Source organism: Mastacembelus armatus, chromosome 6, assembly GCF_900324485.2.
Source record: "Mastacembelus armatus chromosome 6, fMasArm1.2, whole genome shotgun sequence".
NCBI lineage: Eukaryota > Metazoa > Chordata > Actinopteri > Synbranchiformes > Mastacembelidae > Mastacembelus > Mastacembelus armatus.
This window is the reverse complement of record NC_046638.1, coordinates 13169094-13193002: the sequence shown is the minus strand read 5'-3', so window position 1 is coordinate 13193002 and position 23909 is coordinate 13169094. Positions and strand designations below refer to the sequence as shown.

At 39.4% G+C, this 23909-nt stretch overlaps 1 protein-coding gene across 2 annotated transcripts in view; it reads left to right on the top strand.

The window, feature by feature from the left end:
• The window catches only part of ckap5 (cytoskeleton associated protein 5), a 37083-nt gene that overhangs the window by 8230 nt on the left and 4944 nt on the right, over positions 1-23909 (top strand). Inside the window, exons 4-35 of one of the 2 annotated variants that reach the window (XM_026310795.1) lie at positions 586-792; positions 2447-2618; positions 2712-2841; positions 3151-3251; positions 3778-3891; positions 4052-4156; positions 4684-4773; positions 5666-5830; positions 6080-6208; positions 6311-6475; positions 6629-6730; positions 9103-9213; positions 9907-9999; positions 10879-11064; positions 11240-11334; positions 11428-11611; positions 11746-11903; positions 14215-14389; positions 14913-15026; positions 15490-15618; positions 15729-15923; positions 16042-16168; positions 16690-16772; positions 17205-17315; positions 17962-18084; positions 18794-18943; positions 19042-19245; positions 19327-19462; positions 19621-19814; positions 19923-20095; positions 23300-23473; positions 23588-23708. In XM_026310795.1, coding sequence (XP_026166580.1) covers positions 586-792; positions 2447-2618; positions 2712-2841; positions 3151-3251; positions 3778-3891; positions 4052-4156; positions 4684-4773; positions 5666-5830; positions 6080-6208; positions 6311-6475; positions 6629-6730; positions 9103-9213; positions 9907-9999; positions 10879-11064; positions 11240-11334; positions 11428-11611; positions 11746-11903; positions 14215-14389; positions 14913-15026; positions 15490-15618; positions 15729-15923; positions 16042-16168; positions 16690-16772; positions 17205-17315; positions 17962-18084; positions 18794-18943; positions 19042-19245; positions 19327-19462; positions 19621-19814; positions 19923-20095; positions 23300-23473; positions 23588-23708 — 4516 coding nt within the window. The remainder of the gene's footprint in view (positions 1-585; positions 793-2446; positions 2619-2711; positions 2842-3150; positions 3252-3777; positions 3892-4051; positions 4157-4683; positions 4774-5665; positions 5831-6079; positions 6209-6310; positions 6476-6628; positions 6731-9102; positions 9214-9906; positions 10000-10878; positions 11065-11239; positions 11335-11427; positions 11612-11745; positions 11904-14214; positions 14390-14912; positions 15027-15489; positions 15619-15728; positions 15924-16041; positions 16169-16689; positions 16773-17204; positions 17316-17961; positions 18085-18793; positions 18944-19041; positions 19246-19326; positions 19463-19620; positions 19815-19922; positions 20096-23299; positions 23474-23587; positions 23709-23909) is intronic. The other variant, XM_026310796.1, reaches the window with a different exon arrangement.

Sequence of the window (23909 nt, the reverse complement as noted above, 5' to 3'; positions counted from 1 at the left end):
AGGGTCGGGGGATTGAATGCCAACCATCCAGTTCCTCCTGAGTTGCTTTTAGCAAAAACAGCATTGTTGAGTAGAAAAAAAAGCATAAGTCAGATTTCTAATTATATAATTTATAGTCTAAATTAGCCTGTAAAGAATGTAGGCAAGACATAACAAGCAGAAGTGCATTACAAAATTCATCCATCTGTGTCAAGCAATGTGAAACAACTCTACCAACACCAGGGTGGGCGGAGATGAATTGTCATGTCCTCCTCAGCTCTTGGGTTGTCTGAATGCCGACACTCACTCTAGGCTATGTTTCAGGTGCATACTATATTACCTGAAGCTTGAAGTCTGAAGTATAGGTCTTTCTTTCTTTCTTTTTCAATTGTGTTACACTAGAAGTTAATGTGTGACCATTTCAGTTTTTCAGCAGTACAGTATTATCATTTGAGTGAAGAGGGCCAATTAACACTAAGCTGTAGGACAAACCAGAGGAGTAAAAAAAATTTAAAAAAACATGCAATTTATAGTTTATGTTAATACAAAATAAATGTCCTTAAGTTTGCCAGTGTGTTCTGATGGTGTTTATTCCCTTTGCTCTAGGACAACAGGTGAGGTGGTGTCGGGTGTGGTGACTAAAGTGTTCAACCAGCCAAAGGCCCGGGCTAAGGAGCTGGGCATAGACATCTGTCTGATGTACATCGAGAGAGAGAAGGCTGACGTGGTTCAGGATGAGCTGTTAAAAGGACTGGACAACAAGAACCCCAAGATAGTGGTGGCCTGCATTGAGTCACTCAGAAAAGCTCTTAGGTCAGCGTTACTTTCTGTCTTTAAGAAACCATTTGTTTAAATCCACTGGGGCACACATTTATCATAATAGGCATTAATATTTCTGACAGCTTGATTGTTTTTCATGCATGTATTTTTACCAAAAATTTTAATCCAGATGTAAATTCACTATTCCTAGTGTTATTATGTCTGCTGGTTTTTATTTATGTTATTCTCTGAGCTGCTAATGGTAAAGTGACTAGATATGTCTGTGAAGATTCTCAGTCGTCCATGGGAAGTTATCTAGAGGTTGAGTCATGGCAACTGAACTTCTAGTTTTTAGGTCGAAACGTTTCACCACTCACTTCACCGAGTAGCTTAATTAGTCTGTAACTGATTGACTGATAAGGCTATTCGGATGAGTGGTGAAACGTTTCGACGTTTTTTGGGAAGTGATTAAAGAATTTTGTTACTATTCTTCTGCAAAATGTGAAAGCTTTAATATTTTAGTTGTAGATTTAAAAATTAAAATTTTATTTTAATTTTGTGTTGACCAAATTTAGTGTTTTCTCTTGTAACACTTAAGGCTTTTGACTGTTTGGAATAAAAATTTTAGTTTTTTATATATAACTATTTTATTTGAAATCCAGTTGTATAATGTACTATATTTGCCATGTTAATTTTAAAAAGGGAAATCAAAATAAACATAGCTTTAAATGTCAGTAGTAAAAAGGAATGTGTAAGTTTGACTGAAGTAGCGCTTTTGGTAGATCTATATGGAAAAAAATTAGTGTGATAAGATCCCCCCCCCCCTATAGGCCATCCTGATCCTAAAATATAAAAAGCTAAAGCATGATCTTTTTAAAAAAAAAAAAACCCCTGTCAGATGTTTTGAAAACAGGAATGGTTGTTACTTTGCAGTCATGCTTCTCTTAATTATGATTTCCTGAACCAAATTATACCTTGCAGAAACACCACTTTCAGAAAAACAATTCTAAAATAAGCCGGATTTAGGGTCAGTTTGCTCAAGTCTCTGTTTCAGTCCCTTAACTAGTATAAGTGTGCATGTCTAAAGTCAATTTCAGTTTATTTGTATAGCGCGACACATTCAGAAAGTATTCAGATCCCCATCATTTTTTCAATTTTATGTTGCAGCCTGATACAAACATACAAATGTTTCAATTAATTTTTTTCTCATTAATTGGCACTCAGCACCACATAATGACAAAGTGAAAACAGAACTTCAGAAACATTTGTAATTTTTTTTTTTTTTTTTTTAAAGAAAAAAATGAAATCTCAGCCGCAAAACGTTAAAGATAACTTTGAGGAAATTTAAGCATCGTGTTGTAACAGATTGGTACACTTAGATTTGCTCTTCCTCAATTTCATGTATATGTTTGTCTTTTGTTGTTTAACTGAAAACAATTTTGTATGTGTATAATGATAGTTCTGTTATTCTTGTATTATCTTGTATTGTTTATATGCCATTTGATGGAGCTATGCAGTAACCCTGCAGAAAAGTAGATTGGCTCATTTGGAATAACAGCTACTTAATGATTATTATTTTTTTTAATCAATATTAATCTAAAGAGTTTCAGTTTTCCAGCATTTTTTTTTTTTTTTTTTTTTTTTTTTCTCCCCCACCTGCCGTTGACACTGACAATTTGTCACCTCTTGGTCTGTCATTTTCCCCTAGTGAGTTTGGATCTAAGATATTGACGTTAAAGCCAGTAGTGAAGGTTTTACCCAAGCAGTTTGAGTCCAGAGAGAAAGCAGTCAGAGACGAAGCCAAGCTGCTTGCTGTAGAGATTTACAGATGGATAAGGGACGCTCTGAGACCTTCACTGCAGAACATCAACTCTGTACAGGTGAGACACATTCTTGCTCATACTTACTCACCTTAATGTTCAGCTTCAAGTCACTTCAACTAAGCAGTGGCTTTGTATTTTCTGTGGCTACAGCTGAAGGAACTGGAGGAAGAGTGGGTGAAGCTGCCATCATCTCTTCCCAAACAAACCAGATTCCTGCGGTCCCAGCAGGACCTGAAGGCAAAGTTTGAACAGCAACAAGCACAAGGAGAACTTTCTGATGGTAGGTTTAAACTCCTAGGAAACTAACATATATATACAACATAAAAATATTTTTTTCTGTCCTTTGATGTTAAGTTTTACAGTCACACAAGTTCAAACAAAATATTTTGAACACCCAAAAAAAAAAAAACAGATTTTGTGATGTGATGTTAAAAAAAAATAAAAAATAAAAATCATGAACTCAACGACTTCATCCAAGCTCCAAGCTTCATCCAATATAAATGGTGTTCTAAGAACCAAATTATGTGGATGTGAAATGGTTAATAGGATTATCGTCTGATGACATTTTTGTCTTCTGTTTCCCTTTCAGGAGAAGACGAGACAGACATAGTTGCAGCAGTTGATCCTTATGAACTTCTGGAAGCTGTGGAGATTCTGTCCAAAATACCCAAAGACTTCTATGAAAAAATAGTATGTTTAATAATGCTATGTGACATATTTATATCTGCCTGTGTTGAGTATTGGGCTCTTAAGGTATTCAACAGTGTAGTATGGTAAATTAATTTAGTTTGAGCAAATAAAGTACTGGAAAAACTGTAGCTGCACAAGGTGTGTATTTTTAATTCAGATGGTGGTGCAGTGGTTAGCACTGTGCTCAAACCAGCCTGCCAGCTAGGGGTTGTTTTGTCAGGTTTGAGTATTCTCACCAGTACTGCATTGGTCTAGTGCAGTCCTGGTCCTCAAGGACCCCTGTCCTGCTTGTTTCTTCAGCTATCCCTGCAGTTCTCGCTTTTGATTGGCTGTACACACCTGATCCAGGTAATCAGCTGTGGGTATGGTAGGGATAGCTGGGAAACGGGAAACAGTGGGCAGTGATCCTTGAGGACCAGGATTGGGAACCACTGGTCTAGTGAAAGAGTATGAACAGTTCTGTCAGCATTGTGATAGATAAGTCGTTTAACTCCAAATGTAAAAATGTATGACCTTGTTTCTGCAGGAAGCCAAAAAGTGGCAGGAAAGGAAAGAAGCCCTTGAAGCTGTAGAGGCTCTAATCAAGAACCCCAAACTAGAGCCTGGAGACTATGGAGACCTTGTCAGAGCACTCAAAAAGGTAAAGATAGAACTACTCAGGTGGTCTTATCTGGAAATACGCTGAAGCAAACTTACTATGATTATAGACAGATGGAAGCCAAATGATGGTAATTTCTTTTCTAACAAGACAAGGGGGGATCTGGTGACATTGACACATGCTTATTGGCTTTATGTTCCAGGTGGTGGGAAAAGATGCCAATGTGATGCTCGTGTCAATGGCAGCTAAATGTCTGGCTGGACTTGCCACTGGTCTGAGGAAGAAGTTTGGAACATATGCAGGACATGTAAGTAAAAGGAATGTCTTTATTATGACAGCAGTTTAGTTTTTAACTTCTATTTTTTTATTTTAATAACTTGTCTCAAAAACTTAAGGGAAAATTTAGCAGAGCAGAGGGTAGCAGTTTTTACAGTAAATAGCTACAGTGTCTATTAATGTCTATAGCCATTTACTGCATCAGGAAATGACCAGAGCCAGAGTAGAACCGAGTAGTGCTGAAACTGTATAATGGAAAAGGAGCATAATACTTTCTTCAAGGTTGACAAGTCAGATGTAGTCACTTATAACCCACAATTAGTTTTTTTCAAAAATAACTGAACTGAGTTTTTGTCATTAATCCCGCATATGCATTACAGCTGTTTTTGCATTGTGTTAAGATAATCGTAATGCAAGGTAGCAAGTTGTTAGATTCGCCTAATGTGTGAGCTATTAGGGGATAAGCAGCACCTGGATCTGCTCTACTGAAACAACTGAATGACTACTCTTCCATGTTTCAAACTCAGCAATGAGTTCATGACCTCTCTGTGTATTTAGGTGGTTCCAGCTATTTTGGAGAAATTCAAGGAGAAGAAGCCTCAGGTGGTTCAGGCCCTGCAAGAGGCTATTGATGCCATCTTCCTCACTGTAAGTACAGTCAACACAGCTATTAAATATTTAGTAGTAAACAGCTCTCTGGAATAATAATGGAACCACAAGAATCTGTAACACAAACAAGCTCAGGAAATACTGTGCTGTAGATTCAGCTGGATGCATTTTTCTATATCGGATAGTCTTAAACTTGTACAGTAGTACTTAGTACAAGAAGAATTTGTTCACTTAAACTTGGTTAGGTTTAAGATATCACTTACCCCTGAAAGCTGTAATTATCAGGGATAGGGCCTTGTGCTAGTCTATCTAAAGACCAGTCTTAGGCTAATGGTGTTGAAGGGATAGTATGGTGTAAGGATGTCATATGTCGGGGCTTCTACTCAAGAGTTTGATCAGATTGATCTGTCATTGAATCACTGACTACAATAAGTCCCATTTTCCACTATGATAAACTTTGGAGAAATTTTGATGCACATTTGTTGCCAATACCATCATATCATAGACTCAAAGGATCTTTGGCTAGTGGAGAAAATCATTTTCGACTAAATAATAAAAGAAATTGTTCGAACTAGTATAGTGTGGCAGATATCATACCTTACCTAGTGGTGAGGCATAAATAGAAAAAGTGTCAGTCATCCATGTCACACACACACAACAGAATTTTGTTTTAGGCATGCAACTACCATGGTTGTCCATGAAGTCCTTCCCAAACATGGATGACCTGCAACTCAGTACTGTGTTAGACAGCTCCCTGTGCAGACAGAAGTCTGCGGCTGCTGTGGCTGCTGTATTTCTCACACTATGCTCATTGTGTAAACATGGTTTAATTTCCGACAAAATCCTAGTCCAAGTTGAATAGATTGGTAAATCGTTATTTTATTTCTGTGTGTCCATATAATGCCAAAACCCTCCCCCCAATTCTCCCTAGACCACTCTTCAGAGCCTTTCAGAAGACATCCTAGCTGTGATGGACAATAAGAACCCCTCCATTAAGCAGCAGGCCTCTCTGTTTCTGGCCCGGTCCTTCGGACACTGCACACAGGCCACGCTACCCAAAGGCATCCTCAAACCCTTATGTGCTGCTCTCATTAAGGTACCTATACCCTTGGTCAAAAGGACTTAAGTTCAAATCAAATTACAATCAAATTACTGTATTATTATTATTGTATAGTACTACCATATCTATGTAACATTTAAGAGCTCGTTGTTGGTCTTTGCAGACACAGTGCCATATAGTGGGAGCATGAGATGCATGAGATAATGTCAGGCCTTTTATGATAGATACTTAGCTTCCTTCTTCAAATTCCATCTTTTAGGTATGTGTGTACTTTTTTTATTTCAGCAAGTGAATGACTCTGCGCCAGAAGTGCGTGATGCTGCTTTTGAAGCTCTGGGGACCGCGATGAAAGTGGTGGGAGAGAAAGCAGTGAACCCATTCTTGGCTGACCTGGATAAACTTAAATTAGATAAGGTATGGATCATTAGTAAGGAGGATGAAGGGAGAAAAAACCTACATTAGCTAAGTACTGCATAGGATAAGATAGTCATTAGCTGCTATTCTTCCTGTTAACAGATAAAGGAATGTGCTGATAAAGTGGAGTTACCTGGTGGGAGGAAGACTGGAGGAGGTGGTGGTGGAGGACTGGGAGACAAAAAGCCTGCAGCTAAAGCTCCTCCACCTGTTGAAGCTCTAACCAAATCACCTGTTCAATCCAAGAAGACATCTGCTGCCAGCAAAGTACCGTATACTCAGAGCAATGAACATTTCAAAAATAATAAATAAGTCAAAATAATATATCCTCAGTTCTTCTGGGTTATGGGCAGTCTGACCCAGCATAGCCAAGCGGCATTAACAGTTTATAATTGTTTTTGTGGTTCTGTGTCATTGCAGCCATCAGCAGGTCCACCTAAGAAAGGTAAACCAACCTCTGCAGCTGGCGGGAAATCCAAGAAGACCCCTGATAGTAAAGAAATCACAGAGAACGAACTGTCGGTAAGTCTGTGTGCATATTCTGACTATTTTCCTGTTGACACTTTTCTGTCACATTACTATATACATTTATATGCAGATTCTGACAGCTTTTTTTCCCCTTAATAAATGAAATCGTTATTTAACAATGCATTTTCTATTTACTCCAGTTACCGCTGTGTAATATTACATTTTTTTTTGAATGATTGAAATCTTTTAAGTGTGACAAATATCCATCCGTGCATCCACTTACTTCGGCTTTATTCGGGTCACAGGGGTCAGTGGCCTAAGCAGAGATACAGACTTCCTTCTCCCTAGACACTTCCTCCAGGTATTCCAGGGAGATATCGAAGTATTCTCAGACCAGCTGACGGGCATAGTCCCTACCGCATGTCCTGGTTCTTTCCCGGGGCCTCCTCCTGGTGGGGCACACCCAGAACACCTCCCCACAGAGGCATCCAGGAAGTATCCAGAATAGATGCCTGAGCCACCTCAGCTGGCTCCTCTCGATGTGGAAGAGCAGCAGCTATACTCTTCATATGCTTCATTTCGGCCACTTGTATTCAAGATCTTGTCCTTTCGGCATAAACCAAAGCTCATGACCATTGGTGAGAGTAGGAATGTAGATTGACTGGTAAATTGAGAACTTCGCCTTTTGGCTCAGCTCCTTCTTCCAGCATTGCTGCCGATGCACCAATCTGTTGTCAGTCTCACATTCCATCCTTCCCTCACACATGAACAAGACCACAAGATACTTAAAGTCTCTCCCCTGACCCAGAGAGGGCAAACTACCCTTTTCTAGTTGCGAACCATGGCCTCGCCCCTAGTGCACGCTGAAAGTCCTAACTTGAGGAAGGCAGCAGGACAATATCATCTGCTAAAAGCAGAGATGAATACTGTGGTCCCCCGAACTGGACTCCGGCCCCTGGCTGCATCTAGAAATCCATCCATCCATCCACCATCTATCCATCTTCTTCCGCTTATACAGGGCCAGGTCGCGGGGGCAACAGCTGAGGCAGGGATGCCCAGACTTCCTTTTGCCTGCGCACTTCCTCCAGCTGTTCCGGGGGGACACCGAAACGTTCCCAGGCCAGCTGAGTGGCATAGTCCCTCCAGAGTGTCCTGGGTGTTCCCCGGGGTCTGCTCCCGGTGGGACGTGCCCAGAACACCTTCCCAGGGAGGCACCTAAGAGGCATGTGGTACAGATGCTCAAGCTACCTCAGCTGGCTCCTCTGTGGAGGGGCAGCAGCTCTACTCCGAGTTCTTACTGGGTGACCGAGCTCCTCTCCCTATCTCTAAGGGAGCGCTCGGCCACCCTACGAAGGAAGCTCATTTCAACTGCTTGTATCCAAGATCTTGTCTTTTCAGTCATGAACAGCACGGTTTAAAAATTTTTTTTTAAATTATTATTATTTTTATTGCTCAAGTCTTAAATGTCTTCTTTCCTATTCCTAAAAGTGTCCCACCCTAGTAGTTTCTTTTTTTTTTTTTTTTTTTTTTTTAAGGGTTAAGACGCCTCATGAATAACCTTTTTTTACTACCTTTTTAATTTTCATGGTAATTGATTGATTGGGAAATGCCTGGAATTCTAAGGAGGAGTTACTTTGTGCTAGGAATGTTCATGAATATGGCCCCTGATCACAAAAGTCTCAAAAATAGCCAAATGTGGTTAACATGTTAACACACAAACAATTCTACATTCTCATGGCTATACCGAACACATTCATTAAACATATACTCTGCTGGAGGAAAAGGGCTTCACATTGTATTAGTGCTGCTTTTCTCATAAAAGTGAAAATCCACATACTACAGTAGTTAGTTGTTACTAGTCACTGTTTCTGCAGTAATTATTTTGATATTTCTTCTGTGCCAGGAGAGCCAAAGTAAATTTTTAAATATTTAAATTTTTACACTGTTATGTAGATAGGAGTGGTGCCTATGTGTTCTTATTTTTCTGTTAGTCAGATAATCGGTCTCCCAGTGAAATGTTTATGGTTCTCTTGCCAATTGACAAAAGAACTTGAACATTTCACTGAGCAGAGGGACGCCTTTTTATTTTTATTTTTTTTGTGTGTGTGACTACACTGACTCCAAGACATGAACATGTTCCTCTTAACCTCTGTGGGGTTTTTTTGTTTTTCTTTTGAGACTTCATATCTTCTTCCCTGATGCTTTTAGAGAATTTCTAATGAGAGCTTTAGCCTATACATTTAGCCAATTGTAAGTAATGACTGAGTCTTTTGTATCTCTTTCACTTTTAGTTTTAATTGCTGGAAATAACTACAGATGGGAGTGAATCACTTAAACATCACTATGGGTTTGAGAGAATTGGCGTTATCAGAATGATGCTGTTTGGATTCCTGACTCTGTCCATGTGCATTTTATGTTAATGCCAGGCTGAGGTGTGTGAGGAACTGGCAGCTGGTGTACTTCCTGCCTCCTGTCTGCAGCAGCTGGACTCAGCCAACTGGAAGGAGAGACTGGCATGCATGGAGGAATTTCAGAGGGTAAAGTCAGACGCTGTGACTTCATGACCATTTGTCAGAAATTTAAGCTTTTTGCATTAAAATGATGATACTCGTCATGCTATAGCAATCCTTGTATAATGCTTCATTTTCTCCACTGGCAGGAAACTCACTTGATAGTTTATTTATTGGGCAAAAATTCTAAGCATTCATTTGTTCCTGCTTCTCAAATATGTGACGCTTTTGTTTGTAATTTAAAAGTAAATGTAATATTTTTGGGGGTTTCTGCTGTACCATTATTTTCTGACATTAAAGTAAATACCGTATTTTCCTGAATATAAGTCGCACCGGAGTTTGTTACTTTTAGCTGCATACTTTATCTGCTGTGTAAGATCTGCAATTTAGCTCTTTCTTTTGGCAACATTTTAACTTTTTACATTAGGAGTTAGTTTAACATGAACATTTAGTTCATGAGTGTCATCTAATGCTAGTGACTACTTAAAATTACTATAAATATACACATTAAGTTACTTCACTGTATAAATCACAGGACAAGCCAGAAGAATAAAAAAAAAAAGTGACTTATAGTCTGGAAAATATGGTAACATCCTCTTCGACTTTACTTTTTTTTTTTTTCCTCTCTCTACATTGTTGAGGAAACCTGTATTAGATTACGTCTTTACTTGTTACATAACACACAGAACTGTTAATCTATGTATTCCTATGTACTTATAGGCTGTTGAGACCATGGATAAGGTGGTGATGCCCTGCCAGGCATTAGTCAGGATGCTGGCCAAGAAACCTGGCTGGAAGGAGACAAACTTCCAGGTAAATCTCTTACAGTAGCTAACACTTGAACTGATTGAGTGGTATAAGTCAATGTGGGGTAGCTATTTGAACTGGGAATATAACACAGATTATAGCACTATCAATGATACAAGTTAAAGGAGGAAATGACACACACACACACCACTGTTCTGATGACTTTGGATTTGGTGTAGATTAAATGTCTCTGTGTTCACATACAAACTCTGCACGTCATGAGAATCACATCCAGAGATAGTCTGGAGTTGTCATTTTATCACATGCAGCACACAGTTGGGAGAGTGTCTTAAGTGAGACACAGCTTAACATGGTGAGGAAAATCCAGTTCATTTCAGTGAAGACCAGTATTGCCTTCGTACAGGAAAAAAGTCCAAGTTATAGCTAGGGTTCCCTTTTAAGGTTTATATTTTGATGATAAAATGTTGAAAATAGACTTTCACACTCATCACTCTTTCAGTAACGTCACTCCCTGCGGTGGCTCGCAGTCTGTCACATTTTAGTATCGAAGCAGCTCGCTTGGAATCTCAGCCGAGAAGTTACTAAAAAAGTACCTGCTATCAGGTACTATCCCCTAGTGGAAAACCTAAAAAGTTGAGTCGAGTCTGGTCGAGCCAAGTAGTGCTAGTGGAAAGCCCCATAAGTGGTACATTCTTCATCATGGCGGACTGGGGACAACTGCTGAGTTGACTGAAGAGCAATAAATTAAGGCAACTGTGATTTTAATGTTGCCCAGTGAAAGTGCTGCCTGGTCTCTTACTTCCCCTCATGTCTGTAGGAAATTCATTCCCAAGCTGAAATAAAAGCATTGGGGAGGCTTACATGATGGGAGACCAGAAGAACTGAAGGGTCAAGCTTGAGATTTCTTTTTTTCTCCTCATGCAGGTGATGCAGATGAAGTTGCACATTGTAGCTGTTATTGCTCAGAGAGGACAGTTTTCCAAGACATCAGCCTCTGTGGTTTTGGATGGATTGGTGGATAAAGTTGGAGACATCAAATGTGGTGGAAATGCCAAAGAGGGACTGACTGCTATTGGAGAGGCCTGCTCACTTCCATGGACGGCAGAACAGGTTTTTAACCCAGTTCACTGAACAGAAGAAAGCGTCAGCTTGTTAAAGTTGCCTACATATGCATAATATTATTTCTTCCAATTTTAAGAAAAGACAAAAGTGATTCATAGGCCAGGTGGTGAATTGATATATTTATTAAGTTTTGTATTCTCATTATTTTATTTTATTTTTTTAGGTTGTGTCTATGGCATTTGCACAGAAGAACCCCAAAAACCAGGCGGAGGCTCTCAACTGGCTGGCTAATGCAATTAAAGAATTTGGCTTTGCTGGGTAATTTTGTCATAATTTTAACAGCAAAGTTTTTAATGCCTTTTGGCTTAAGTAAGCAGACAAAAGATTTTTGATTTTTGACCCTCTGTCTAGTATTAATGTGAAGGCTTTCATCAACAACGTGAAGACGGCCCTGGCAGCGACTAACCCCGCTGTTCGGACGGCAGCCATCACCTTGCTGGGAGTTATGTACCTATACATGGGAGCTCCTCTGCGTATGTTCTTTGAAGATGAGAAACCTGCTCTTCTTGCACAGATAGATGCTGAGTTTGAGAAGGTTGGCTCAGATTACAGGAACCCAGTACAAATAGAACAGACTTAAAAATACACTAATCATGCTGACAACACATTCAAAGTTCCTGTGATGGAGAGTCACTTTGAGGTATATTTGTGTGTGCCTCTCTCTCAAAGGTACAAGGCCAGTCACCACCACCTCCAATTAGGTCCACCAGGAAGGCAGTGGCAGAGGAGCAAGGTGATGAAGGAGAGGAGCAGGAAGGAGAAGGGGGAGGAGGAGGAGGAGGAGGAACACAGGACATCATGGACTTGCTGCCTAGAACAGATATCAGGTATCCAAATATTGAATGTGAATACAGTAATAATTAATAAATGCTAATCTTTTTTTCTACACATTTTCTGAGTTGACTAGCTTCAACCACCTTAAAGTGTAAATTATCTATAAGCACCCTGATATTACTGCAACACCATTTGGGTATAGTCCTAATCTGCATGTTGGAAAGTAACTAAACTTAATGCTTAAATTCTGAAAGTCCCACCAAATCTTAGAAATCTCTTAGATACTGTATAAATAAGAGACACACTGTACAAAGTTTAGGTGTTCAGGGGTTTTAGTAATTTGAGACAAACTCATCAGTTAATCTGGCATATGATAGGCCCTCTGCAGTCATTTGAGGGAAAGTATATTACACAGTGCATTTACATGGACAACAAAACTCTGATTAAGAAACTACCATGTAAATAACAATTTTTGATTACCTTAATCCGGATAAGGTTATAGCTGTAAGCAGTAAAGACTTGTGCAGTATTCCTGTTTTACTCGCATTATGAAACACATGTAAACACCTTAATAACAATATGAATGTTCTGTGAGTTTTCGCTGCATTTTGCAACAGGATACTTACATACATGGCACATGTGAAAATTTTCCTTCCATTGAGCGTCATCAAATTCCATTAGAACAACTCTTTCCAACCAGTCCTTACTTTGTACTCTCATCCAGTACATCTGTGTTTGTCGTGGTATAATGCTGCCGAGTGAAAGTTGTTTTTGTTGTTGTCTGCACGTATTGCATGACCAAGTAAATAAGCATAATTGCACTTGAAGCCTCCGTAAAATTAAAAATGAAATACCCAGAACGGTGTATTAAACCATAACAAACTGTATGATAACCAATGCCAGTGTGAAATTATAGAGGGAAGAAAGTCTGACAGCATGACATAGACTGACAGACGTGTGTAATTAAACAGTCTATGCTCTATAACATGTAAAACAGGGACATGAAAGGAATATTCTAAAAGCAACTCGTGTAAACACCTTCATCAGAATATTGTCTTATTTGAAATAAGGTCAATAGTCGGATTATTGCTGCCCATGTAAATGTAGTCAGTGAGACAGCACCATTGGGGTAATTTTCACCACTGGGGGTAAAATGAATCTGGTTCAACATAACGAGGCGCTGTTTCAATCATATGTAGGCACACATTGCTCTGTATCACAAATATTGCATATTGTGTTTCTGTTTTTAACCTGTAGGTTGTAACAACCAAGGAAAAAACAGTTGCAGTTTGAGGACTGTGTTAAAGGGGTGTATTTCACACCGTCCTTTCAGTGATGATGTAAATGGCGTTCAGTGCTGTATCTGTAATTTTTTTTCTGTGGAGATTCTAGTCGTCCAGGTGAAGTTATCTAGAGGTTGAGTCATGGCTAATGACTCACCTGATTTACATAGCTCACCTAAAGAGCCTATGCGGTTACGGGTGGAGTGAAACCAACCTGAAAGATAAATTGGTGGTTCCATACCCGCTTTCTCCGACTGATGACTCATCTGACTCGGATGAGTAGTGAAATGTTTCAACCTAAAAAGTAGATGTCCAGTTGCCATGACTCAACCTCTAGATATCTGTAATTTTATTTTAAACTGAATGTGCACAGAGCCTGAAAAATTAGAAGTGTGTAACTGGACTGTAAAGTGCATTACTGAAAACATGTACATGTTATGTCTTTTGTAGGACTATCAAAATTGACATAAGAACACAAACTCATTTTAACAGTGCCAATTTTAACTGTTTGACCCGTGGCCTAGCCAGTTGTAGGAGAAATCGAAAATGCAGCCATAGACAGTAAAAAGTGCAGCAGCAAACAGAAATGGAGAAAGAAAAGATCTTCTTAACAGTAAATTCATTTACAAAACAATGTCTGAGGGTTCTGTCGACAAGACAAAAGTTGTCCGCGTTTATTGTTGGTGAATTAAGTTGGCTGTTTTGAGCAACTGGCTCAGTGCAAAGAAAGAGAAATAATGGGAACTTGTTTTTTCTATGATCTTTTTTCCATGTGATTAATAGACATGAACAAGTTCTTTGAAAAACACATGCCCCTGTTGACTGGAGTATTTAAAAACTTGAAAAGTATTAATTTAAGATACATTTAGAACAGATAAAAATGTGCGATTAAGTTGCGATTAATCACGAGTTAACTCATGACAATCATGCGATTAATCTCAATTAAATATTTTAATCGATTGACAGCCCTAGTCTTTTGTCTTGTTTGCTTTTGTTTGTAGACATTTGATTGCTTTTGCTTTAAATGACAGTATACATATTCTCTCTCTTCTACTGTTGACTCTTTCTTCCTGCCTATAAGTGACAAGATCACTTCTGATTTGGTGTCTAAAATTGGGGATAAGAACTGGAAGATCAGAAAAGAGGGATTGGAGGAGACTGCTGCCATCATCTCAGAGGCCAAGTTCATCACAGCCAACATTGGAGAGCTGCCTCTGGCCCTTAAAGGTCGACTCAACGATTCCAACAAGATCCTGGTTAGTAAGAGAACAGGCCTGACCATGTAAAGGATATGAATACTGTCACTGCACTGCAGCTACCTTTCAACCAGCACAGCTTCAACATAAAACTTTGTGTACATAGTTGAAATGAAGTCAACGTGTTGGTACTTGATTGAGACTAGTGAGATTATTTTCCTCTTATCTCTATTTCCCACTGCAGTTACTGTACTTTGAACTTCTGATTTTTCCATTAATTGGCTGTTAGGAATACACAACAACTGAGTACCACATTTGTGAGAACCAGATATTTAATCCTATTTAATACACAACTGTATACAGAAGATGTATTTTAAAAAGTTTTCACCAAACAAATATTTCAAGAAAAGCAGCCATCAGCAAACATACCTATCTTTTGTTTCTGCTTCTGATCACACTGTAACATTTTTGGGGATTTTAAATTGGGTTGTGTTGTGTGATATTGATAAAATAAAGCAATGCAAAATAGAGATTTAAGATCTACAAGCTACATGACATTTGAAGTTACATTTCTGGTGTGCAGGTCCAGCAGACCCTGAATATCTTGCAGCAGCTGGCTACAGCCATGGGACCTGGACTCAAGCAGCATGTAAAAGCACTGGGAATCCCTGTTATCACTGTACTGGGAGACAGCAAGGTACTGGGCACATACATGCATCACTAGCATTTCTCCCACATCCCACAGCATTGGCAGTGTAGTATGTTTTGTGCCGTAAAAGCTCATTTCAGTTAATTTAAACAACTTTTGTTGTAAAATGCTTCTAAGTTTGTGAAATGCCACTTTCCAGCCTTCTCGATGCCTGCTTTAAGGTACAGATGTGTGAATTGTACCATGGAGCTAGTCTCCTGAGTCATTAACTCCTTTTTCAGAGGGGCCACGGTATCAAGTGTTTCACACAAAGAGACTCGATTAGTTGTTGCAACCTTATGGGTGTGTGTATGGGAAAATAGTGTAAATGTGCTTTGAGTGCACTTGAATGGAGAAAAGCGCTACACAAGTATAAGACCATTTCCATTTACTTCATAAATGTAAAATAAATTGGAGGCATGAAAAGATGAGAACTTGTGGTGATGATGGACATCTTTGTCTTCCTCTGCAGGCTAATATAAGGGTAGCAGCCATGACCACTCTGCAGGCCTGGGTAGAGCAGACTGGGATGAAGGAATGGCTGGAGGGAGAGGACCTGTCAGAGGAGCTGAAGAGAGAGAATCCTTTCCTACGACAGGAGGTGTTTGCACAGATACAGAAGCTGTCACATTCTTTTTTTAAAAAAACAAAAACTAGTGTACATTATGGAGATCAGACACCTTTTACCATGAAAGTGTCTTCATCACACAGGTGCTTGGCTGGCTAGCAGAGAAGCTGCCTATTCTGAGGACAGTACCTGGGGATCTAATGCTGTGTGTACCTCAGCTCTATGCCTGTCTGGAAGACAGAAATGGAGATGTGAGGAAGAAGGCTCAGGACGCCCTGCCCACTTTCATGATGCATCTGGGCAATGACAAAATGACCAAGGCTACTGGGAAACTAAAAGTACTGAATCGACATGTGTAACAACTAAATACTTCTGAAGCAAGTTTCAGTGCTTCACCCATGACAATCAGAAGTTTTGTCTGCAGGAATTAATGTGCTTATCCTCATTTCTTTCCAGCCTGCCTCCAAGGATCAGGTGATAGCAATGCTGGAAAAGGCTAGGGCAGTGATGCCAGCTAAACCTGCTGCACCTGTCAAAACTGGAGGGGGAAAAGCCACTGCAGAGCCAAGCAGATCAGCTTCAGGTTTGTATGACATTAGGATGGATAGATTAGACTTAATACAACAATAGTCTCATGTTGAAACTAAGAATCCTCAGTCCATCTACAACTGTGCTACTTTGTGATAAATGTATGTTATGTGTAAGGTTGGGTTCTGATAACTGATGTTTGGGTCAGTTTCCTATTTGCAAAAATAATTTTATTCACTTAACTTAAAGCCATGGCACTTTGACCTCTGGCTCCTCCTGTTAACATGTCAGTGTTCTTGGGAAAGGCTGTCATCCCCAGATTGCTCCTGTTGTTTGTGCCTTGCATGGTAGCTCATTGTCTTTGAGCTTATGTGTGTGAATGAAATACCAGTTGATAAGTGCTTGAGTAAGTGCTCTATAACTCAAGTCTTTTCACTGTAAAATGGGGGAAAAAGCAAAATCAAATGAAATGTACAAAATCTGTGAATGTGTAATGTCAAATGTTTTCCTCTGAGATTTCTTAATACAGTATATTTACATGCTGAAGAAAATCAGATTTGTGACTGTTCTCTGTAGCCTCCAGGTCTCAACCAGTTTGTGAGGAATATGACAGTAAACCTGAAGTTAAGAAGGTCAGAGGAGGAGTAACTGCTAAGAAGGTATGTCTGTTTGATGTCTGTATGAAGAGCTGATCCACAGGGCACACAGGCACAGATGTTTTGGTATTCTGTTACTAGGCTGCTACTTGTGTAGCCTAATAAATCTTGTTATTGGTGTCTAGTCTATCATTCAATTCAATATTATGCGTTAAGAAGATTTATTCAGTTTTGGTTTCTCACTCACTCTGAGCCCACAAACTGTGTGGTAGTAAATAGTTAGGCACCTAAGCTCTGTACCTGTGTGAATATCAACATATCCACCATTTGTATGTGTGTTGTCAGCCCTGTCTGTGATTATACAGATCGGGCATGTAAATGCCCCCCAGCCCCAACCACCCCCTTTTTTTTTTTGGGCTGTGCACACCTTTTGGTTTTTTTATTGGTCATTTCATGATTAAAGTGTGAACACAATTTGATTTTCTATTTAACCAGCCTCCCTCCCCTCCTGAGGAACCTGTCTCTCCCCCTCCCTCCAAGGACAAGGACAGTAATGCTAGTAAAAAGCCCCCCAACAAAGGGAAGGCTGCTGCTGGCAGTCAACAGGTAGATGTGTGACAGGTTTCCTCATGAAACACATTCCAAAATGTCTTTACACTTCATCTATATGGTGCTATCTAAAGCCAGCTATTAGTTCTAAAGTACACTGGGTCAGTTTCTCTGTAGACACTTGACAGTGGAATTCTGTCTGTTTTTGCTTCCCTGATCTGGCCTGATCTTGGTTTAGTCTAATCATGCTTAGCTCTAATCACTAATACTGCCATTGAATCTGCAGTTCACAATCAGATGCACATGGACACTGATGTGAGGTGAAATCTAGTTTAAGCTTTTAACATGTGTGCTGAGTGCAGAGCTGTGTATGCATGCTTACACAAATGAAGCACAGAGGTCACAATTCATTAATGTTTCAGGTCATTCCACTGCATGCATGTATATTTGTCACAATCTGTGTTTCGTGGTTTGGGCAGATAACAGATTAATGTTATACACTGTGTTCATATGTTATCCTGCACTGAGATCTTTTCAGCATAATGTCTCTTTGTCTCCTTTTTCTACTCTTGCTTTCTATCAACTATACATACTTCCTCTAATCCCGCAAAAAAACAATGAGAGAACATGACCTGTAATTAGTACACACCCACAGTCAAAGCACTCACTATTCCTCACATTATTATGCTGCTTTTTCTTTCAGGGGGCAGCTGGCAAGAAGCCTGCATCCAAAGGTCTGAAGGATGATGAAGATAGGTCTGGGCCAATCTTCACCCTTATTCCCAATGCTAAGGAACAGAGGATTAAGGAGGAGAAACAACTGAAGGTATCACACTGTGTGAAAAACATGTCATGGTTCTAGTGGCTCAGTGCACCAGAAATTATGTACTGTGCACTAACTAAAAAAATCCAGCATGGTAAACTGCCTGATTCTTATACTTTTGAGGATTTAGATTTTCTTCTTAACGTTATTGTGTTACAGACAATTGTAGTCTTAAATGATCAGCTCAGAGCAGTTCTGAGTTTCACTACCATAAATGGTACAAACACATACTTGCTGAAGGCCAGTGTTGGCAATTCAGTCTACATTAGATTAAATTACATCACCCATGGCCTCTAATCTCTTCCTGTGCTGCCACTACTACTACAGGATACATGCATATTCTATACTGTGTTGTCAATCTACAGGCGTAATAGTTTTGCTAGTGTGCTACTGTACTTCATAATCACAATTAAAATGTTAACAAATCCTTGCTTCTTAAATCTGATATCTTTTGTTAGACAACTGCAGTGTTCTATGAAATAAAAAAAATTGTTAAACTAAAAATAAACTAACAAACCTCATAATTAGTTTTGGTAAGAGATTTTAAAAGCATTCAGATTGGGGGGGGGGGAGTTGAACCCATCCCTAGTTTGAAAAGCTACTTTTGAGCCAGATTCCCGTGTAGTTTCATCTGCTGCCTTTCGATATGATTGACTCTTCAGCTCATAGAATCCATGCAGGAATTTAATTAAACTCTTCTTCTGTACTCTAGATTTTGAAGTGGAACTTCATCACTCCTCGAGATGAATATGTGGAGCAGCTGAAAACTCAGATGTCCACCTGCTTTGCCAAGTGGCTGCAGGATGAGCTCTTTCACTTAGACTTTCAGAGACATGTCAAAGCGATAGGAGTTATGATTGAGGTAATGATTGGTAATTCTTCTTTTTTTTTTTTTTTCTTTTCTCCTCCTGGTGTAGACTTATTTTGGTAGTAATGTGTCTGTATGTTTGTTTTTGACAGAGGCTGGAAAGCGAGAGTGAAGCCACCATCGGCTGTCTGGATCTTATTCTGAAGTGGTTCACCCTGCGGTTCTTTGACACTAACACCACAGTCCTGATGAAGGTGCTGGAGTATTTAAAATTGTTATTTGCCATGCTGAACAGAGAGAACTACCACCTGACTGAATACGAGGCCAATTCCTTCGTCCCCTACCTCATACTGAAGGTGATCACTTATCAGTCTTAGAACGATGAAATAAGCCACCGTAAAGCATTTTGCTCAGCTTCTTTTCCTCCTCCTCCTCAGGTTGGAGAGCCAAAGGATGTGGTTCGCAAAGATGTGCGGGCCATACTAACCATGTTGTGTAAGGTTTACCCAGCATCCAAGGTCTTCCCTTTCCTCATGGATGGAACTAAGTCCAAGAACTCGAAACAGAGAGCTGGTATGTCCCCACATGCAGTGCATTTGCTGGATAAAGCTGCACCAATCTCTGTCCAAACCAGTTCTGATCCATTATTAGCCTTGTTGATAGAGATCTGTCGGGCGGAATAGTATTGGACATATTCTGAATTGTTGTTGTGGTTTCCTCCCTGTCCTCAGAATGTCTGGAGGAGTTGGGTTGTTTGATAGAGGGCTATGGGATGAATGTATGCCAGTCAACTCCAGCTAAATCTCTGAAGGAGATTGCCGTTCACATAGGTGACAGAGACACATCTGTCCGCAATGCTGCCTTGAACACTGTGGTGGCTGTTTACAATGTCTGTGGTGACCAAGTCTACAAACTAATAGGAAATGTAAGCAAGAAATCACACCATTTCCATTATTTGATCTATGCTTTAAGACTCAACCCCAAAAAATTGCTCTGTGCAGTTTTATGTAATTCTGTTCCATATGCTTTTAAGTTGTCAGAGAAAGATATGAGCATGCTGGAGGAGAGAATCAAGCGTTCAGCCAAGAAGTGTCCTACAGCTCCTGCCAAGCAGAGTGCGAATGAGAGATCTCAGAGAGAACACCCAACCAACCCCAACGCCACCTTTCTCCGCAAGCCTGCACAGGAAGACCCTAATAAACTCAAGTAGGTCCTGTTTGATTAAGGGCTGTGGGCTATGACAACCTTAGCTACCTGGACAACATAAAATATACAGCAAAAATTCAGCATATGACTGACACATTAATTTACCATATTTTCCAGGCTATAAGTCGCTCTTAGCAAAAACAGCCTTGTTAATAAACCTTGTGTACTGTTCAAAAACACTACCCTTTCATTATGTTTAGGATGAAAACATCCACTAAAATAACTTGTATAAATATATCAGATAAATATTTTTTTCAACTCTTTTTGCATAAATCTGTTAATCAACTTCAGTTCTGACCAAAACTACTAAATGTTTAAAAAAATTCCAGGATTTTAACCTTTTAAATGCCAATTTCATAAGTGATGTCACAGATTTGGGGGGGGGGGGGGGGAGTGCTATGTGCAGCATCAGATGTTAATTTTTCTGACTAATTTACTGTTCATAGAGGTTTTTTGACTGTACAGCCATGACACTATATAATCATGCATTCTTGATGGTTGGTGGTTTCCCCTGTTGGGAAGAGGTAAAATTTGTGATTTTTAGTGTTGACAACCAAGTGGCCCCATTAACCCTTTAAACAGGCCTGGTCATATAAAGGTTTCTGGCTTCTATATGGAGTTAGTTCCATCACGCTGCTGTTGCCTGGAATGGATGGAATGGTTTTAAAAAAAAAAAAAAAGATATAAATTGATCGCTATATTCTTACGCATATTGCTCAACAGCCACCTATGTAAAAACAATTAGGCTTTTAAGCACTTAATACAAAACTACTTTGTAGAACTCAAAACCAGATCTCTTTCTGTAACAAATGGAGGCAATTTGGCTATTTGCTTTAATAATATGAATTGGACCTGCACCAGGGCTTATTTTTAGTTGTGACTGAATAGCTCCTTACCTGTCTATACACAATGACAAAGACCAAAATATTTTACAATCAGACAAGGGGTAAGAGCACACTAGGCTGTGATGTAAGAAATCAACTGTAAATTTGCTCACCCATTTACAGACACTCTCTTGAGTTATATCGGTTTTATCTCTTAAATTTTAATTTAAAGCAAAATGACTTGTAGTTGTGCATGATTTGACAGAAGCACGTTATTCATCTTGTCAATCAGTCACCTCTTTAGTCTTGGAGCCATGAATTTAAGAATGGTCTGCTTGCAACTAACCTGTTCTCCTTTTTTTTTACCCTTTTATATGGAGTCATTGCATGTTGCATTTCACTGAGATATACAGTCAGGTTCATATCTGTTGGGACTAGGGTTGCACAATATGTTTATAGATCTCTCTTTTTTTTTTTTTTCTGGAAAAGTCTAATTTGGTGTTTTTTGTTCTTCAGTGACCAGTGGTTTGCACCTTGTTGTTAAGCCACTATTTACTTTCACGAAGCTGTTTGACTGTAGCCTTAACAATGAGACACCTACCTCCTCAAGAGTGTTCTTGACTTGACTAGATGTTTAATTCAATTTATTTGATGTTGCTGAGGTTTCCAGTTAATTCTGTCTTTATAAGAATGTTCCAAACTGTCTTTTGGCCACTCCCAATGTTTTTGCTGTCTGTCTTTGGGCTTATTTTGATTTTTCAGCCTAATGACCTCACGTTGAGTGTACCAGTGCAAAGGTAACACTCCAAATCTTTAATTCTACTTGATTTGTCCTGGACTAATGAGGGAACAGGCCATACCTGGATCTTAAACCTCTTGACAGCCATTTGCCCCTTCATTTACGAGTCATCAAAAATGGAAATGGGTGTATAAAAATAATTCTTAAATGGTTAATGCCACACTTGTCAAACCCCTTGAATTAAAATTGAAATTGTGCACTTCACTCACATCTTTGGTATTTCAAATTCACTGTGGTGGTGTACAGAGGCCAGATGGCATAAACTTGTAATTTTCCCAATATACACAAACCTGACTGTATATTTCATGTTTAAGGAAAATTGGCACATAAATCCTGTCCCGCTGTGTTTGTTGAAACCAGCCTTAGCATGCATGTCACTTGGGCTGGCTAGTGAACCAACTGCCTGTCTGCTGCCTGTTCTTAACCCTTCATCTTTGTTCCTTTGTAATTTCCTCCTTTCTCTACTCTGCCTGCCTTCCTTTCCGGAGCAGAATAATGTATCGCACATATAGGATGTGAGTACTTCTTTCTCCACTTTTTCCTCTTTTCTGTGTTGCAACTGTAAGAAGTTCTCTCCAGATGCACTCTAACACTCACCATTCATCATAAGACTAATGATCGGGAAGGTCTTCTGTGGCATTTGAGTTTCAGCTATTTTTCACATGGTAAATAAAGCACCATAGTAAGATTCAAATTGTCATTTCAAGTATGATTAATTTTGTTTTTGTTTTTTTTCTCCTCCTCTTGTCTTACTTCAAAATCTTTCCTCCTACAAATATAGGGACACTGTATTTGTTCTCTGGTGCAAAACCTTTACTGAATGAGCTTTTGCATGCGCTTTACAATCCTGTAAACAATACTTACAGATGTCGCATGTAATATGACTGGATGGACAGATGAATTGATAGATGTAATATCTGAATGAAGTACATTCCGGTGTACATTCTTACTGTCCAGCATTGAAACAAACACACTGGTCATGAATACTGTTGCAAACTTTCCATGGTGGTGTTGTCTTGGTAGCTGTCTGATTTACCTGGCTGTCTGACACTGGTTAAACGTCCATCTTCGTGAGAAGCAGCAACGGTTGCTGAATAATGTAAGCTGGAAGATCAGTGTCAGACAGAAGAAAGCACCACCACAAGGAGTACTCTAAAAATGTTTTCCTTTTTTTTTTTTTTTTTTTTTTTTTTTAATCTCAGAGCAATCAGTGCTGTGCCTTTGCAGTTATCTTAACTATGCGTGAGTGTTGTTTACACGTCAACGTATCTCTAAACACCTCCTATCAGCTTTCATTAATTGGCCTGCAGGTTTGTTCATTCCTGCCTCGTTAGTTTTGGTTGATGTCATTAGTCAAGGGGTTCACATTATTTGCTATGGACAAAAACAGTTTGTATTATTAGTTAAAATAAATTGTTCATATTTGAAACTTAGATGATCAAATTTTAAGACAAAATTAGCTATAAATGCCAGTAATTCAAAGTGTTTACTTACTGTTTACACTGGATTAGCTATATTGTCCTGTTCACTCTCTTCTCATCTCCACCATCTGTCCTTCAATCTCTTCTTCCTCCCATTCAGCCAAGCCCGTCAGAACACCCAGCACAGTGAGTCCTCCCACCCTTCCTTCCCCAAGGAGTTCCAGTTAGACCTAGATATGATCGAGATGGACCAGAGCAGAGTGTGCGAGTTACCAGACCTTGTCCAACACAAGCTGGACGAGCTGCTGGAGCCCATCATGATCCCTGAACCCAAGTAAAAACCCCTGAGATACACAAACTGTAACACACACTAAAGTGCATATGCCTCTCAGATAGAAAGTAGAGCATTAGAACCCCAGGCTAACGTTGCTTATTTTTGTCTTTGAAGGATACGTTCTGTCTCTCCACACTTTGATGACCTCCATAACAGCACGGCCTCCACCATTAACTTTGTCATTTCTCAGGTGGCTAGTAGTGACATAAACACCAGTATCCAGGCACTGGCACAGGTACTGCATAACACAACCCAGTATGCTGGTTTTGTACCCACACATAATAGATGCAGGGAGTGTACAGTGGCTTTTTAAACCTTGTCACAGAATGGGGCATAACTCTTTCTAAATTTACCATTATGTGATCCCTTTTATGTTAATGTGTAATGACTTTGCCATGATACACTGTTATTATAAAAATATGCATTGTTGATGTTT